This window comes from Myotis yumanensis, unplaced genomic scaffold, assembly GCF_028538775.1.
Source record: "Myotis yumanensis isolate MYYU_CA2020_CCGP unplaced genomic scaffold, mMyoYum1.0.hap1 SCAF_12, whole genome shotgun sequence".
NCBI lineage: Eukaryota > Metazoa > Chordata > Mammalia > Chiroptera > Vespertilionidae > Myotis > Myotis yumanensis.
Genome location: NW_027223763.1, coordinates 30,444,177 through 30,462,155, shown reverse-complemented (window position 1 = coordinate 30,462,155; position 17,979 = coordinate 30,444,177). Strand labels below are relative to the sequence as shown.

Here is a 17,979-nt window from a genome sequence, read left to right as displayed (position 1 = left end):
CAGTGCCTGATAGGAGCTAAAAAAACAACAACAAAAAAATCAGCTGTTAGAGGTTATATTACCCCATCCTTAAAGTCTTCCAGTATCTCTTAAGAGCTCTCAAGGTAAAATTCAAACTAATAACATAATGCTCAAGCCCCTATGACTTGGCTCTGGCCATGCCTCCAGCCATCTCCAGCTACCTGCATGGACATCTGTGACCTGGTCACATGGTTACTGAGAGTGCACCGAGCACAGGCACTGAAATAAAATACAATGGTAAGAAAAGAGGCCATTTGTGAAAGCAACGCGAAGACAATGCCTAGTGACATCTTTAAGAAGAAATAAGCAGGACCTAAATTTTTTAAAAGCATAAACACAATAAAGAAAGTGAACACACAGTTATATGCACTATATACCTTTTTCATGGGTAGGAAGATTCAATACCATAAGCATTTTTATTCTCCCCAAACTGACTGATATTTAAAAGCACTATAATCACAATCAAAATGACAGTGGGAATGGGGGAAATCTTCTAGAAATATTTTTACATTTACCTGAAAGAATAAAAATCCTAGAAAGTGCCAGGAAAATTGTAAAAAGAAGGAGCAATAAGGGGAACTACCAGAAATTAAAATGTATTTTAGTGGGAGTTTAGTATACAGTAAAAGTGGCATTTCACATTAGTCATGAAAAAAAATAAAGTACTAAAATAGTGTTAGATAAACTAGCCCTCCATTTGGACAAAAATAAATCTCAATTACTTAAAAATAATCCTCAGCCCTTACACCAAAATAAATTTCAGGTGGATTAAAATTTTTAATGTAAAAAATGGAACCATAAAAGTACTAGAGAAAAACCTGGGAGAATATATTTATAATGGATTTGTGAAGGCTTTCTATGTGTAACAAATAAAGTTAAAGGAGAAGGGGAAAAGAAGGGAGAAGAAACGCAAAAGCCAAAAAGAAAGTGTTGCAACTTATCTAACCTAGTCATTGCATAGCTAAGCTGGATAGAGCATTGTTCCAGTACCTGAAGATTTCAGGTTCAATCAAGAATCAAGGGGGGAAAAAAAGAATCAAGGGCACATATAAGAATCAACCAACGAATCATAACTAAGTGGAACAACGAATAGATGTTTCTCTTCCTCTCTCTCTCTCTCTCTCTCTCTCTCTCTCAAAACCAATAAATTTAAAAAAAAGAAAATTTAGCCCTGGCGGGGTAGCTCAGTTAGTAAGAGCATTATCCTCATATGCCAAGGTTGTGAGTTTAATTCCCCGGTCAGGGCACATACAATAAGCAACCAATAAATCAATTAAAAAAATTTTTTTAAATGTATCTACATAAAAATTAAAACCTTCATATGGCATACACACACACACACGTATTTATATATGCACACACTATCTCTAATATAAAGGTGCTATTATATCACATTAAAATAGTGGAGTTACACTACAGAAAAATGATCAAATAACAAGAAGGACCATTGACAGACGAAGAGTTGATAAATACTATTTAGAAGATGCTTAACCACACTATTAAAGAAATTCAAATTGAAACAATAGATACCACTTTTTAATCTCCATGGTTAGCAAAGACTAAAAAAAGGTAAAATCCCCCATATTGGCAAGGCCCACTCACACTGCTGGCAGCAATACAAACTGTTATAGAAAATTATTTATTACAATTTAAAATCTGCATTTACGTTGGCTCAACTATTTCAATTCTAGATGTCTGTCTTACAGAAATACTTGCATTAATGCCCAAAGATGGATTTGAGAACTTCTCAACAATAAACGATATTTGCTATTTAACACTGTTTGTAAAACATCGGCAATTGTCAAAATGTTCATCAATAGGACAATGGTTAAATTATAGTGCCTGCATCCTACATTCTATGAAGTCGTTAAAAATAGGGTAGGTTTATTTATCCGAACATGATAAGATGACAATAAATTAAAAGGGCAAGGAACAAGCAGCATGTATATGATCCCATTTCTTAAAAAAAAAAAAAATCACGTAATTATTGTTACTCTTTTTGTTTTATGTAAATAAGAATGCGCCTTAAAAATGTTAAGCCAGAATATTCATCAGTACATATTTTCAGCATCATTGACATAAATTTCTATGAAGAAAAAAATGACAAACAGATCATATGATGTTTTTTAATGTTCAAATAAGTGCTACATTCAAATGGGTTAAATATTCCAAAGTCACAAAAGGTTATTTTGTAATACTGTATGCCTTCCTTCCATCTGCCTCTCTCCAATACCCAGCTCTCTCACACAGGCAACCATATTACAAGTTTTGGGTATCCTTCTGAAATATTTTATGCACATACAAGCAAATAAATGGTTTTCCTTTTTTAAAAAATCAACTTATATACCCCTTATCTTTATTCTTAATAAAGAATTAAGCTCACTTAGTGAGCTTGCAGATTTTTAAAGTATTTTCAATATCATATTTCATGGCCTTATATTGATGGTCTCAAGAAGGTATCTTCATGTTTGTATCATACCTCCATCTTTCTAAAAGCTGTGGGAATTTCAATTGGGTCCCTCAGGCAAAAAGAAACACTAAACATGGTTATATTTAAGAAACACGAGGCATGGTAATATGCATTGTGGAAACTCTTGAAGTGTTTTGTTATACTGAAGTGTTTTGCTTAACCAGTGTTAGATTCACTAACGTTTTAAAGCCAAGTATAGACTTTAGAACGATAATGCCTACATAACACATGAACAGTGTGTGTGGTTCTTTTCTCTTAACTGTTCATGCTTTCACAGCTGCTGGTCTCTCGACCTGGGATATTTATTTAGATGGTGCAGATTTTCCCTACTGAGCACCTCAATATACTCTTTCTTGTTGGGGTATATTCCTCAACTTCTTCTTCTTTATATGGTGAACTCCTTGAGGACAGGGGCCATGACTTGCGTGATTTTTATGTTACCAAACCCTAGTGCCTTCCAGGAAGTATTAGACTTTCAGTAACTGATCAGAAGAAGAAGGAGAAAAAAACAACAACTTTATACCAGGGGTAGTATTTGAGAAGGTAACATGTAAGACTGGGAAAATTAGGTGTTTGTCAGCCAGAGTACAGCACAGAGAGGTGAAAACGTGCATTTGGGAAACTGAAAATAGTTCGGTGCAACTGGTGCACACAATTTAAGAGATAAGGCTGAAGAGATACACATGGGGGTACCTCCAGGGTAAAGTTCAGAATCCTTAGTTTAGCAAGATATACCCCAATTGGCTCTGTAGCCTCACCTCCTGCTATTTCAGATCCCTTAGGTCTGGCTATATCCAATTGCTTGCAATTTCCTAAAAACACCATATTCTTCCACACCTTCCCCTTGTCCTTTGTCCTTTACTGCGAAAGCTCTTCTCCCTTCAAAACTCAGCTCCACTACCACTTTCCCAGGGAAGCTTTCCCTGTTCCATCAGATTAATATACAGGGGCCTCTCTCCTGCTAACCTCTGTATCGGGGTTCACGTACAGTACGGCCGCCTACTAAAATCTAAGCCATGTGAACCGGCCTTTTTTTTTTTCAATTTCAGTTTCCTTGGAGCCAGATAGTACTCCTGAGTTTGTTGTGTTAATGAATAAGAAAAAACGGCCCCCTCTTCCCAATATGTCCCCCTCCCAACATTTGAAAGCCCAGAGACTCACTTTGCAGACAGTAGATCCAGGTTCAGAGACTGGTGGTACTTAAAACATCAAATAAAACAACCTGTCAGTCACTCTTGGTGCTACTCTGTGTCTCCCGCTGGCCAACCAAGTGAACACCCGGCCAGACAAGAGTTCACGGCCCTCCGTTTGCACAAAGACATTGCAAACGTTTCTGGTTTGGCGCTGGCCTGAGCCCAGCGTATAGGAGGCTGCAGCGCGTGCACAGGAGCCTGGACTTGCAAAGCGCTCTTCCAGCCTCGCAGTTTGCATGATCAGGTCAGGGGCTGCGTGTGACAAGGAACAAGATCCAAGGCCTGTGACACTGCCTTGGGGCCCAGGCCCATCCTGCTCAGCGCTGCTTGCTCAGCAGTTCCCAGAACCTCAGCGCTCAAGAACTAAGCCGGTAGGAGTCGCCGAAAGAGGCAGAGGAGGCGCCGGCGGGGAGGAAGCGCTGCAGGGCTTTGTTCTGCGAGACACCCGCTCTGCACACGGCACCCGCCCGCGGTCCCGGCCTCGCAGGCGGCGGCGGCGGCGGCCGCCCCGCCCCCCCCCCCAGGTTTGGAAACTCCGAGTTGGCGCGGAGTTGCCACGCTCCTGGGCAATCCCTGTCCCCGCCTGACCATCCCGACCTCTTGGACCGACCCGGTGGAAGAAACGGCTCCAGAAAGTTCCAGGAGCACTAGGAACCCAACCCCACAAGGCTGTTCGGCACAGGCCCCTCCAGCCCGAGCTCCCCCGCGCCGTTGCCCGGGTAACCGCGGGGCGGTGGCAGCGGCGGGAAGGGCGGGACTTCCTGCGGGTGACGCGTCCGGGCTCGGCTACAAAAGACGACGGCTGCGGCGTGCCGGGCGGAACTTTCCAGAACGCTCGGTGAGAGGTGGAGGAGCGGCGGCTGCCTGAGCTGCGCGCAGCAACGCGCTCTTTCCAGCTCCTCCACACCTGCCTCGGCCCGCTCACCGGTGAGTGTCCGTCCTGGCGCCTCCCCTCGACCCAAGGCCGGCGCCATCGGCGGCGCCGAGAAGCCGGACGGAGCCGCGGTCGGGAGGCGGTTGGCTCCGCGTGGGCGGGAAGGGTATGGTTCTAGGATCCACGATTCCCTTTTGGGGGGGGGGGGGGGGAGGGCGAGCCATCCCCGGCTCGTAGGGAGTGGGCCCGAGACCCTCCGCAAAGCTGCTCCTGCTCCCCATCCCGCCCGGGGTCTCCGGGCCCAGCCGCCTGGGGCTCTCCTCCCGGTGCCCCTGCCCCCGCGCTCCCGGGGGGGTGGGCGACCCTGCGCGCAAGCGCAGAAGCAGCTGCGGGTGAGGGGCTGCGGGAGGAGCGGGCGGCGGCCGCGGTTTCGCTTCTCGGCCTCCCCTCCTCTTTGTTGCGGGCTGGCCTCTCCCACCCCTTCTCTCCCTGGTGAGCGGGGAGGGGGGGCGGGGGGAGGAAGGAAACCTCAACGATCGGCGCCCAGTGCAGGGGACACCTAACGACGTGTCAGCTGCGCGGCCGGTGGGAGCGAGGGGTTCGGCGGCCGGCGTGGAGGCGCTGTGGGCCCTGGAACTGAGACGCAGACGTGGGCTCGCCATATACATTGGTCCATACACCACCCCCTGGCCCCTGGTGCCCAGATGTCTTTTTTCTAGGGAGCGTGTGTCTTGTATTGACCAGAGGCCCCGGTAATGTAGGACCCAGCGGACTGAACCTGTTGGTGCTCCTTTGATTCCGTCTGTCACTGCTGGGGGCGGGGAACAGGAAGAACCCAGACCGGGTGGAGGCTCTGGTGTGGGAGAACGGGAGCCAGCTGCTATAGGGAGCTTCGGAATTGTTCCCTGGTAATTATTAGCTTATCTGCAATTTGTTAGAGTTTTATTGCTGAATTGTCAAAGGAATTGTTACCTCCTCTGCAGGTTAGGGAAGGCAGGGTTTTTATAATCAGATTTGGCAAAGAACAGATTTCTCGGCCATATCTGTGATTTAACGAATTACAGCTACCAGTTAAAAGTCAGTTAAAATTGCTTTTTTTTTTTAAATTTCAGGCTGTCAAAAATGGTGAAAGAAACCACTTACTATGATGTTTTGGGGGTCAAACCCAATGCCACCCAGGAAGAACTGAAAAAGGCTTATAGGAAGCTGGCCTTGAAGTACCACCCTGATAAGAATCCAAATGAAGGAGAGAAGGCAAGTTGTATATTCATACTCAAGCACAGCTTGAATCGTTTTTTTGGTCAGGTGCATGGTAGTTCCATAACAACCTGAAATTGAGTATGCCTAATATAGTAGCTATGCTTCGTAATACTTTTTTAAAGTTAGATTTATTCTTTCTCAAACAGTTTAAACAGATTTCTCAAGCTTACGAAGTGCTCTCTGATGCAAAGAAAAGGGACTTGTATGACAAAGGAGGAGAACAAGCAATTAAGGAAGGTGGAGCAGGTGGTGGTTTTGGTTCCCCCATGGACATCTTTGATATGTTTTTTGGAGGAGGAGGAAGGATGCAGAGAGAAAGGAGAGGTAAGAATAATCCAGTCTATATGCAGCAATTCACAGTAGCCCCTTGGTCAAAGCAAATTCTTGCCTATTTTAAATGTTGGTTTACATGTTGTTACAATTTTGCAAACTACACTGCCATTTCTATTTGTATCGTTTTTTAAAATAAGATTTGATGTAACTAAAACTATCTAGACCAGGCGCTAACAAGTGAGTGCTTCTAAAGCTCTTTGACACTGGGACACAAACTTCAATAAGATTGTCAAGCATTAATTAAAGGAACAAAGTAGCAGAACATTTTCAAAGCCCTTTTTTAAGCTATTATTTGACACCCCCCCCCCACCCCCCACACCCTAATGGGAGGCACTCAGTTGAAAGTGGGTTAAAGTTCAGAAACCTAAACTTCTCTCCAGGTTATACAGCAAGGCATCAGTAGTCAGGATTGGAGCATAGATTCATTACTTCCAAATAGCCTGCTATCTGTTAATTTTGCTTCAGCTTTATTATATCTATATTTGTGCCCTTAACATTTATCAGAAATGCCGTTTCCTGGTTGTAGAAATATTCTTAATAGGAAAACAATGTTCAGGTCAGAGTCAATCTCATTTGTTCCCAGTATAGTTTACATAAATAATGGCCAATGGGTAGAGTCCATTTTAGAAGGAATAGGGAAGCCATTAAATTCCACTGTGAGCTTTTTAAAATTCAGAAAGACTAGAAATAGTTTACTTTTTCCTGAAAGGAAAGCGATATGTTTTTATAATTATATTTTTAATAATGAATTGACTGGCAAACTCTTCTATGTGATTTAGATCAATGAAAGGCCTCTGTGTGGGACACCAAAAAATACTTGCCTAATCAAATTTAATAAGCTTTTTTCCCTTATACTCTCAAAACTTTAAAGCTAAAGTAAGAAAGGCAGCTTTCAATGTGCTGGAACCAACTGTATGGGGCTATATTTGTGATACAGAACCCAAAGATGAAGCTATGAGCAGAAGGATATAGTTAATGGTGCTTCACACTTCATTGGAAACTAAAAATGTTCACAACAGGCATATTGTGCAGATAAGAGTTTGAGAACTTGTTTTCACTTGGGCATAAGGCAATACTGTTTTGTGGTGGATAAAGTCTTTGTGAAAGAATTACTAGCTGGGAACATATTAACCATTGACAGGTGACTTCATTTCTGTAGCCTGTGTCCTCATATGATCTCTAACCTTCTACTTCCTATTCTGAAATGAGTTACAGCACTCCTTTGTAGCCACTGGCCACAATAAATTTAGATCCATTAAAAACAAAGACAAAAATTCAGTTTTCATCTGCAATAGCTACATGTGATTAGTGGCTACTGTGTGGGATAGCACAAATATAAAACATTGCTATCACTGCTGCAACTTCTTTTGGACAGCACTATGATAAAGGATATGAGAAACCTAGTCGTTAAACTAGTGCTAGTCAAACAGTAAATGTGCTATTCCTGCTTCATGTAGAAGTAGGAATTGATATTCTGTGGAGGTTGAATATATGCATCAGCTTCCCCAGCCAATCTTGATTGGTTGGAACTTGGAACTTAGTGTGCTGAAGAATTTTTGGATGAAGTAATAGGCCATGTTGCTCAATATCATAGTAAGTGAAAGATTCAAAGAATATATTGGGACAGAAATGTAGTTTAAAATAATTATTATGAAATGTGCCTCTATAAATGACATTGGTTCTCAACTGATTTTACTGTTCATGTTTTTGATTGCCATAATTTGTAAGATAGTCACAGCTACATTCTTAGGCAAATTACTTAATCTCGCCCAATTTTTCTTATCTGAAATTAATTGCAGTTTGTGGGTAATGTGGCCAAACTGTATATAATATGTACTTAACAAATTCTATGTATGTAATACAAGTTACTTAACAAATGTACCTTGTGAGCCTTATCTTTTATTATTATTTGTAATTTTGATGGTGCATTGAACACAAATAAGGTACGTACATCTTCGATTTTTAATGAGCATTATTTTGTTCTAGGTAAAAACGTGGTGCATCAGCTCTCTGTAACCTTAGAAGACTTATATAATGGTGCAACGAGAAAACTAGCTCTACAAAAGAATGTGATTTGTGACAAATGTGAAGGTATGGTCTTCTAACATCTTAAATAAACTGAAAATTGAACTTAAGCCTTTCTGAAGATATAAAACTGATGAATAATACACTACCTAAGTATTGGAGGGTGCAAACATAAAGAACTATCTATATCTACCATCTAGAGAATATTAACAAAACGTGAGCACTTCTTTATGTGTATACTAGAGACCCGGTACACGAAATTCAGGCACAGGTAGGTTCCCTAGGCCTGGCCAGCAATCAGGGCCAATCTGTGGGGTGACTGGCAGGGCGATTGGGGCCCCTGCTTGCACCCACCTTGGCCTGGCACCACCCGCTCACCTGCTGTACCATCCCACTGCGGTCCTGCACTTATCAGGGCCCATTGGAGCCTGGCAGCGCTTCCACTACTACCTGCTGCCAGTGCTGCAGCGCCAAAGCTCATCATGTTCCTTGCTGCCCCCTGCTGGTCAGTGCACCTCTAGTTCCTGGTTGGTCCTGCTCCTGGGGACAATTTGCATATTAGCCTTTTATTTAGGATTTTAAATGCAGTTGGAATCTAAGGTAGTGTCATTTTTTTTTCAACAGAGTTCAAATGAGCACATCATATTGTCTCTAACACTTAATCATTCCAAAGCTTCATGATCTGTAATAGGATTTAAACAGTGACTTCTTTGCACACTAAGCTGTTCCATATAGAGACAAGTTATTGGCTCTGATCCTCTAAGCCTTTTATAAGTACAAGTTATTTTTTTGGAAATATGGTATCTTCTAAAGAGAATAAACTCCTTACTGTTCTCGTCTCTCAGATTAGGTATGTCCAGTGAATTGTGATTTGGGAGCACGTTTAAAATTCACAATTCTAAAATGGTTCTTTGGGAAGACAACAGTCAATGTTTATAGATGACTGAAGCTGGCTGCAGCTGTATTTTATCAAATAAAAAGGCTAAATTTTAGTTCTTGATGGACAAGCATTTCATCACACTTGCAAATGTTAATACAGTGTTGTGTCTATTAAAACTATCTTATTAAAGCATTCATCATTGTGTCCGATACTAAGTTCAAACATAATTCAATTTCTTTTTAAACTATTTAGGCCGAGGTGGTAAGAAAGGAGCAGTAGAGTGCTGTCCCAATTGCCGAGGTACTGGAATGCAAATAAGAATTCATCAGATAGGCCCTGGAATGGTTCAGCAAATTCAGTCTGTGTGCATGGAGTGCCAGGGCCATGGGGAAAGGATCAGTCCTAAAGATAGATGTAAAAGCTGCAATGGAAGGAAGATAGTTCGAGAGAAGAAGATTCTAGAAGTTCATATTGATAAAGGTGAGTTCTCAGCCACTTCTGAATTCTTGAGTGCAATGGCAAGATTATTTAGATTTTATAGTTGTTAAAAATGATTCTCAATAGGGTTCTATGCATGGTCTTATCACGCAGAGATATCTGGGCTACATAGTAAAAACTTTCTCCATCCAGACATTTTTGCATATTTGTAAGGAATATATTAAGAATCTCCTCATTTACTATAACACTGACATCAGTAAATGATTAAATAGTGTTCCAAACTTAATTCATTTGCATTAAATTACTAGTTCTACCTCTTTTTAAATTGTAATTAATTTTTGCACATGTTAAGTTCCTTAGGAACTGTTAGGGTAAGGAATATATGTACTTTCATACTTGGGGGAAGGAGATTTAGGTGAATTTAAATTATTTCCTTGAAATTTTTCTAAACTAATGAAATGTGTTATATTTTTATTGATTTGTAAGAGCTTAGATTAAAAATATTGCTTTTTTAGCCCTGGCCAGTGTGGCTCAGTTGTTAGGGCATGGTCTGTACACTAAGGGTTGCCAGTTCAATTCTCAGTCAGGGCATATGCCTGGGTTGCAGGCTGGATCCCTGATGGGGAGCATGCAGGAGGTGGCCAATTGATGTTCTGCTCTCACATCGATGTTTGTCTTTCTCCCTCTCTCTCGAAAATCTTCAAAAAGACAAAAAAAAATAGTGCTTTTAAAAATGTTTTGGTCAACTTATGCACTAAAAGGTCACATGCCCAGGTTGTGGGCTTAACCTCCAGTGGGGAGTATACAGGAGGCAGCCAATGATGGTTCTCTCTCATTATTGATGTTTCTCTCTGCTTCCCTCCCTCTCTGAAATCAATAAAAGTGTTTTTTAATGTTTTTTATAGACTGTAAACCCACCTGTAGGTTTCTGGCTCTGGGGCTCTAGTTTATAACTATGTAACTTTTTTCAGAAATGTATATAACTCCAGAGTAAATTAAAGTTTCTAATTTTGCTATTCTGAAATAGTAAACGTTGTAATCTTCAGACTTTGCAACTAGTATTATACTGTACATACTGATTTGGAACTATTAATATTATGAACATCTCATATTAGTACATATATACATTATGTAAGCCCTGCAATAGTACTTACCCATGTGAATCATGATACTTCCCTCCTTCCATTTATCCCCCACTTAATTGGCCCATTTGGGATTGGTGGTTGTTGTTTTTTCTTCCAGTAAGATGCCCCACCTCGCTACCAATAGTATGTACTTAGGAGGGCATTAATTGCGATTAAAGCCATTTATTTTGCCCTTAACCATGCTCTTCACAGTACTGAAACAGCCAGCAAAATACAGCTGAGTTTGTTACACTAGTGTAACTAGTCATACTGCCTCGTGATGATTGAAGCCACAGTATGTTTAGTTTTGTTGGTGTATAACACTGGTATTGTGGTTTAAGATTTTATTTTTCTAGAGGTACTGAAGTATTTGTGGGTTAATTCATGTCTGGATTTTGCTTCAGATATTGGGGGGTTGGACAAGGATGAAGGTATATATGAAATATTAGTAATGAGTTAACTGCTGGATCTAGATTGTTATATAGAAATCCATTGTACTGGCTGTGTTTATATAGGTTTAATTTTTCCCATAAATTGTTCTCTTTGGGTGATGTCACTGATTGGTTCAGGAAATTATCAGGAGGTACTGCTGTAGTATAATCTGCAAACACATTACATGAGTTAAGTTTATAGAGATGTTGTCTAAGGCCTCACTGAACTAAAAATATATGGGTTAGAGGTATGAGGGAGGGAATGTCTCTATAAAATAAGTTTAATAAGTTAAATAATAAACACTGCCTTTTTTAAACATTTTTAAATTTCTATTTTATTTATTGATTTGAGAGAGACATTAATTTGTTGTTCCACTTTCTTATCACTTATTGGTTGCTTTTTGTATATGCCCTGACTGGGGATTGAACCTTAAACCTTGGCACGTTGGGACGACGCTCTAACCAACTGAACTATCCAGCTAGGGCTAACACTGTATAATTATCCAAAGTGTGTGCATACATTTTTGAGGGACATCCTATACTTCCTATATGTAAATACTGCTAATACAATAGAGAAAAGAGAGTCTTGATTTATGTTACTGTTAGGCTTAATAGAAATAATTTGATACAGGTTCTTTTAAGTAAGTAATGAAATTGGAATAGTTAACATTTATGGTTAAAGTGTTTGCCCGTCACGGATTTGTTGCCAGCATGGGTCTTTTTATTCAGTCCTCACAACAATCCTCATGAAGTAGGTCTCTGTGGGACAGTTGATGGTTAGGAGTTAAGCAGCTTGCTTCCCTGGGGTAATCCAGCTGGTAGTAAGTAGCAGCTGAGAATTGAGGCCTGATCTCTTTGCCTCTAGAGTTTGTGTTCTTCTTTGTGATATCTTTCTTCAGTAAGAAATTGGACTGGTCTAATCATGTGGGCATTCTTAGTCATCTTTGTAAACCTTAGCATCCACAAAAACTTGAACTTGCTTTTTTTGTGCACAAACATGCATCTGTGTTTCTTAATATATTGAGAATCTGACCTTAGTTGGATGTTAAATAAAAGTATAAAATGAACCTTCTGTTTTTAGGCATGAAAGATGGCCAGAAGATAACATTCCATGGTGAAGGAGACCAGGAACCAGGACTGGAGCCAGGAGATATTATCATTGTTTTAGATCAGAAGGACCATGCTGTTTTCACTCGGTAAAAATTTTAATCAACTACTCAAACTGACATCGTGCATACTTGGAGTGTTTTTTTTAATGAGCTTTTCATTACTCTTAGAACATACTTCCTAGAAATACTCTGGAAAAATATAGTGGGAGAGTTAGGCTATGTATATCTTTCCTAAAATGTCGTTAATCAATAATGTTTTCATCTGGAAAGAGGCTGAGAACAGAAAGGATCAGATTTTAGTTTTTTGTCCAAATTTAGGTAAATTGATTACCTAATCTGGAATTTGAAGAATATACTTCAGTTAGATGATGTTTTGCATGAATATAATAAACAGGTGGATTGTGGGAAACTTCCCTAGACAAAATTTTGTCCTAAAGTTCTCACCACTTTAAATCCTAGAGTTCACGATATGTTCAGTTGCTTTTAATTGTAAATAAGTGTCTAGAACCATCTCTATTAAAATCTGTAAATTCAGGCCTATTGCTGTGAAATATTTAATATTATTTACAATGAACTTATAGGGAAGCAAAGAAAAATTGATAGTAAACAGAGAATATGTCAATTATATACCCATGGCTGACTTTAAAACAGACTGGATTGGGGTTCTGATAAATCTTGTCAGGATTTACATCCGAAGGAACTGGTTTTAAGTTAATTATAATAGAACATTCCCCAAGTGTTCCTACAATGGAAAATACTATTAAACTCGGGATTTTAATGCCATCATTTGAGGTGAATCCTCAGGAGGTTTTCTGGAGAGTATCCTGTTATTAATATGGATGGGAAAAGGAAAAAAGTCTAAACACCAAGAGGAGGAAATGGGCTGTTATTAAATATAAAAGATTGTGTTCATAATGTTCCAAGCACTATGTTACTTAATTTATGTACGTCAGAAAATTTTATAGAGCCCATAATCCAGGGCCAGCTGAGGTCTGTTCATATTATACTATAATCTCCCTAATGTATGTTTGCTTTTTTTTTAAAGCCTCACTGTTACTAGAATTTTTTCTTCTCTATGTGAGCAACTAAATTTAAAATTAGGTGATGGGACAATTCAGGGATGGTAAATGGTAGAGACTACCTAGAGTGTGGGTAAGGATTCCGAAGTGTTGTCCAGGAAACGGGCCTGGCAGGTTCCATATATTTGCTGCTCCTGGTTCTCAGCTCTGTTTTTAGAATGGGGAAGAAAGGACACCTTTGTAAAAGATACCTTGCTCTTATTAAGAAAACAATTGCCTGCTGTGGTACTTAAAATAATTGGTGATTTGAAAGATCTAAGTATGTGCTAAATTTATATTAATACAGACGAGGAGAAGACCTTTTCATGTGTATGGACATACAGCTGGTTGAAGCTTTGTGTGGCTTCCAAAAGCCAATAGCTACTCTTGACAACCGAACCATAGTCATCACCTCTCATCCAGGTAAGGTATTGAAAGATGAGCTTCTTTCTATTCTAGTAATTTATTTTCATTGTCTGCAGATAGCTGTTTAGGCACTGAGGAAATGGGTATTTTACTTGCTCAGTTACATATCCCTTTCATGAGCTGAGCTGAAATTGTATGATCTTGGCTCTTTCTTTGGAAGCCCCTAGAAAACCCATAAATGAGAAATAAAGGATTGCTTCACATAACTTTACCTCCTGTCAATGAGCTAGGACATTTTTCTCTGTTCCTTATTCTCTCTACATGAAAATGTGGCTGTATTTAAGGAAGAACCTGCCTTCAATGTTTTTAGGTCAGATTGTCAAGCATGGAGATATCAAGTGTGTATTAAATGAAGGCATGCCAATTTATCGTAGACCATATGAAAAGGGTCGCCTAATCATCGAATTTAAGGTAAGCTATAAAGTACTTTAGGAATATTTGAGTGGTTACTTACTAAAATCTGATATCAGTTACATCTTCTGAATGTCAAAGAAACATCAAATTTCTATTCTCCCTTATCCAGAAAGAAATACATTTATCTAATACTTCTGTCAGGTTGGGATTGGGTTTGTTTACATCATCATTTGGCTACTTAAAACTTGGTGAAGGGAGAGGTTACAAGACTATAACTGGGATCTTAAAGTTCAGCAGAAGGACTTAAAATAACTTGTGGATTTTTAGCAAAAGACAGTGGTTGGTTTGTTAATAGGGTGGTTCATAAAATGTGTTTTAGGAAGGATTCTCGTGTATAATGTATTTTCTGAATAGAACAATGGTTGTTACAGAGCTATTTTACTAGGATCATTATTTTTTTAAAAGACCTTACTTGTGCCATATGCTCTAAACTAATTCAGAGCACTGGATGCTGTGCCTTTTAGAGCATGTATCCTAACCTTGGGATGGGCAAATTCACTGAAAAATAGTGTTGTGGTTACATGTGTTTTTCTGCGGGAAATGGGTTGACAGTAATTCAAGGAACTAATGATGAAGTAAATAAATCAAACTTACAGTAGAAGTTCTTTTTTTTATAGGTAAACTTTCCTGAGAATGGCTTTCTCTCTCCTGATAAACTCTCTTTGCTGGAAAAACTCCTACCTGAAAGGAAGGAAGTAGAAGAGACTGATGAAATGGACCAGGTAGAACTGGTGGACTTTGATCCAAATCAAGAAAGACGGCGCCATTACAATGGAGAAGCATACGAGGATGATGAACATCATCCTAGGGGTGGTGTTCAGTGTCAGACCTCTTAATGGGGCCAGTGAATAACACTCACTGCTGGCATTTTATATACAGTAGTGAATGAGTGAAGGACTGTAACCATAATATGCTCACTACTTGCTATTGTTTTTGTTTTAATATTCAAGTATAGTAGTGTTTTAAAAGTTAAATGAAGAATAAACTCAAATATAAAAGCTCTGACTTTGCCCTGTATGTATGATGACTTGTGTGCAAGATAATACCTGTAAAAAAATTCCCCTAGCATTTGCTAGGCCATACTTTGTAATTAATTTCAGTTATGTACATGGAATAGCTTAGACTGAAATGCTAGATAGATGTATTGACTTTGGTGTGTGACCCTTAATTGTTAAGCTATGAAGTTAAAATTCTGTATTTAACTGGCAGTCAGACAAAGAACTGAATTTGTAGAGAAGTGTTAGTTTGTATAGTTGTATTAAGTGGGATTCATTGTGATGCCTCTGCATTTATTCTGTTGCCTCAACTGTTACTTGAAGGTGGCATGCCATATAATTTAACCTGTGGTATCAGTGATAGAAATGATACCTTTCCAAAGAAGGGGTTTATCATAATCTGCTTCTTGAGGGCTTGCACTTGTAGAATTGCATTCCCTTCTGTTGTGCCATCTTTTTTTTATTATATATCAGTCCTTGGTTACATTTTTTCCCCCTTCTCTTTGGAGCATAAGCCTTAGAGTAGTGACTTCTGGAATAGGCTAACTTAGAAGTTGAGTGATGAAACCTTTACATGGAGAAGTAATTTGCATGTATGAGATAGGAAGGTGTGTTTTAGGTATGTTACCGGCTTACTTTAAACCATTTAACTTATGCTCCAAAGTAACTGTAATTTAATGTTGGTAGTATAGCAAATTATGAATAGCTTTAATTGTATGTTTAAAGTCATATGTTCACAAGCTTAAATCTGGATATCAGAATTTAAGCAATTCTTGAAATGTATGAATGTTTCCTTAATACACTGATTACAAAGTATTTCCAGTGTGTCACTATAGGCTTTTTTATTTTTCCCCAGAAGAAAACATTAGCTGGTCACTAAGATAGGTAACTTTTCACTAAACTAGTTAAAATGTTAACACCCAAAAATATCAACTGTAGTTAAATATTTTCTATTTAAATGGGTGGAGAGTGAAAAGTATCAGTCATGAGGGAAAATGCAAATCAACCCACACTGAGCTACTACTTCACATCAGCTAATCCAAAATCTAACTCAAAATGAAAGCAAATGAGAATGGAGAAGTTGGAACCCTGCACATTGCTCATGGGAATATTAAATGTTATACCTGCTATACAAAAGTTGGGCAGCTCCTCAAAAACCCAAACATGGAATTGCCATATGACCCAGTAATTAACACTCCTTGATTCAGATACTTTGCATGCCCTTTGCTGCAGCAGCATTCACAATAGCCAAAGGGAAAACAACCATTTAGCCAACAGATAGTAAACAAGATGATATGTATATAGGGGTTAGCAAAAAGTGGGTTTACAGTTGTATGCAAAAGTTTGAATTTTTTTATTAATTTTTTAGAAACATCGAAGAGGGAGAGACATTGATCTTGGCTGCCTCCTGCATTCCCCCTACTGAGAATCAAGCCCACAACCCAGGCACGTGCCCTGACCAGGAATTGAACCAGTGACTTGGTTCATGGGTCAATGCTCAACCACTGAGCCACACCGGTCAGGCAAAAGTATTGTATTTTTCATATGAAGAACTGTAAACCTTTTGTTCACCCCAAAATGACACACAAAGGGACAGATACTATATGCTTCCAGCTATGTGAAATACCTAGGCAAATTCAGAGACAGATTACCAAGGGCTGGGGGGCAAGAGGAACAGTGAGTTGGTGCTTAATTGTCTCTAGGGTGATGAAAAAGTTTTAGAAATGATGGTTGTATAATGCTACTGAATTCTACGCTTAAAAATGGTTAAAAGTTATTTTACATATCTTACCACAGTAAAACCTTTAAAAGAAAATAGAAATGACTAAAAGAAAATAGTTATGTCTGGAAAGGCAGAAACTGACAAGTCTAGTAAAAAGAAAAAAATACCTCTTAGAACACTGACACAGGTAATCACAGAAATAAAGCCCATCCACACAAGTGCAGTTCCTGGTCCTAGCACAACTGCTTTTTGAGAGATTAAGAATTATGTCCCATGCTGTGTAACGTCGTGACCAACCTTCCTGTATGTGAAATTAGCATCTTTTCTGCATATGGCACTGGTTTTCAACCTTGGCTACAAGTGGAATTACCTGGGAAGCTTTAAAATTGACTTTAGTTCCATCCTCCAGGGATTTTGGTGTAACTGAACTGGATGTAGCCTAAGCAACTGGATGGTCAAGTACTGCCAAGTTTCAGCACTACCAACATGGGGACATACTTGTATTAACCTAACCACCTAGGACAGAAATGCCACTTAGAATTAATGTGGAAGTTCAAATAGTGGCATCACATGCTATTGCAAGTGAGAGTTTGAGGCTCAGGACGAGGGAGCATCCAAGCTTAGAAATAACACTTCATCACGGTTTTTCTTTTGAAATAACGTGGGAAAATAAAGCATAGGCTCTAAAAGCAGGGAATGGAAATGCTAGTAAGCTTCAGCAATACAGATAGACTCAAGAGTTTCTGAAGTCCTGTACCTTTATCACTTAATTTGGTTTCCACAACCTTGTGAGACTGACAGAACAAGAATCAAAACACACAGCCCTGTGTATTCTCAGATTCTGCATCCATGGATTCAATAAATTGGAGTGAAAATATTCGGGGAGGAAATCCCAGAACGATCCAAAAAGCAAAACTTGAATTTGCACAAGAATAAGGCGATGTGCAGCTATACCTGCGGTAGCCTATATACAAATGTCATTTTATATAAGGGTCTTGAGCATTTTCTGGTTTTGGGTCTCTATCTGCCAGAGGTCTGGGAACCAACCCCTTGAGGAACAGTTATACTTTATAGGTGAGGAAACTGCTGTCCAGTCTACTAGTTCCCAAATTTGTGTGTGCTTGCTGAGTGCCACTGTCACAGTTTCTGATTTTGTAGGTCTTAGGGTAGGACCTGAGATTTTGCTTTTTCAAACAAGTTGCCAG

General features: G+C 39.5%; 2 protein-coding genes across 3 annotated transcripts in view; one reads left to right on the top strand and one right to left on the bottom strand.

The window, feature by feature from the left end:
* APTX (aprataxin) overlaps positions 1-4,343 on the bottom strand; it is a 35,243-nt gene extending 30,900 nt beyond the window's left edge. Inside the window, exons 1-2 of the mRNA XM_070431378.1 lie at positions 4,295-4,343; positions 3,653-3,690 (exon numbers count right to left, since the gene is read on the bottom strand). The gene's annotated coding sequence lies outside the window, so the exon portion shown is untranslated. The remainder of the gene's footprint in view (positions 1-3,652; positions 3,691-4,294) is intronic.
* A 144-nt stretch (positions 4,344-4,487) lies between these two features.
* DNAJA1 (DnaJ heat shock protein family (Hsp40) member A1) lies at positions 4,488-15,061 on the top strand. 2 transcript variants are annotated; one of them, XM_070431373.1, is made up of 9 exons: positions 4,488-4,611; positions 5,671-5,812; positions 5,965-6,142; positions 8,138-8,242; positions 9,309-9,536; positions 12,131-12,245; positions 13,524-13,639; positions 13,953-14,053; positions 14,674-15,061. In XM_070431373.1, exons 2-9 carry the CDS (start codon positions 5,681-5,683, stop codon positions 14,890-14,892), a joined length of 1,194 nt encoding a protein of 397 aa, XP_070287474.1. In that variant the 5' UTR covers positions 4,488-4,611; positions 5,671-5,680; the 3' UTR covers positions 14,893-15,061. The 2 variants fall into 2 exon arrangements, with proteins under 2 accessions (XP_070287474.1, XP_070287475.1); XM_070431374.1 differs by lacking the exon at positions 4,488-4,611 and adding an exon at positions 5,380-5,466.
* Positions 15,062-17,979: the final 2,918 nt, after the last annotated feature.

Excerpts from the sequence above, each read along its gene's own strand:
- DNAJA1 (XM_070431373.1), top strand. The coding sequence starts at position 5,681 with ATGGTGAAAGAAACCACTTACTATGATGTTTTGGGGGTCAAACCCAAT. Across the intron at positions 5,813-5,964 it reads ATCCAAATGAAGGAGAGAAG|TTTAAACAGATTTCTCAAGC; the intron begins GCAAGTTGTATA and ends TTTCTCAAACAG. Across the intron at positions 14,054-14,673 it reads GCCTAATCATCGAATTTAAG|GTAAACTTTCCTGAGAATGG; the intron begins GTAAGCTATAAA and ends TTTTTTTTATAG.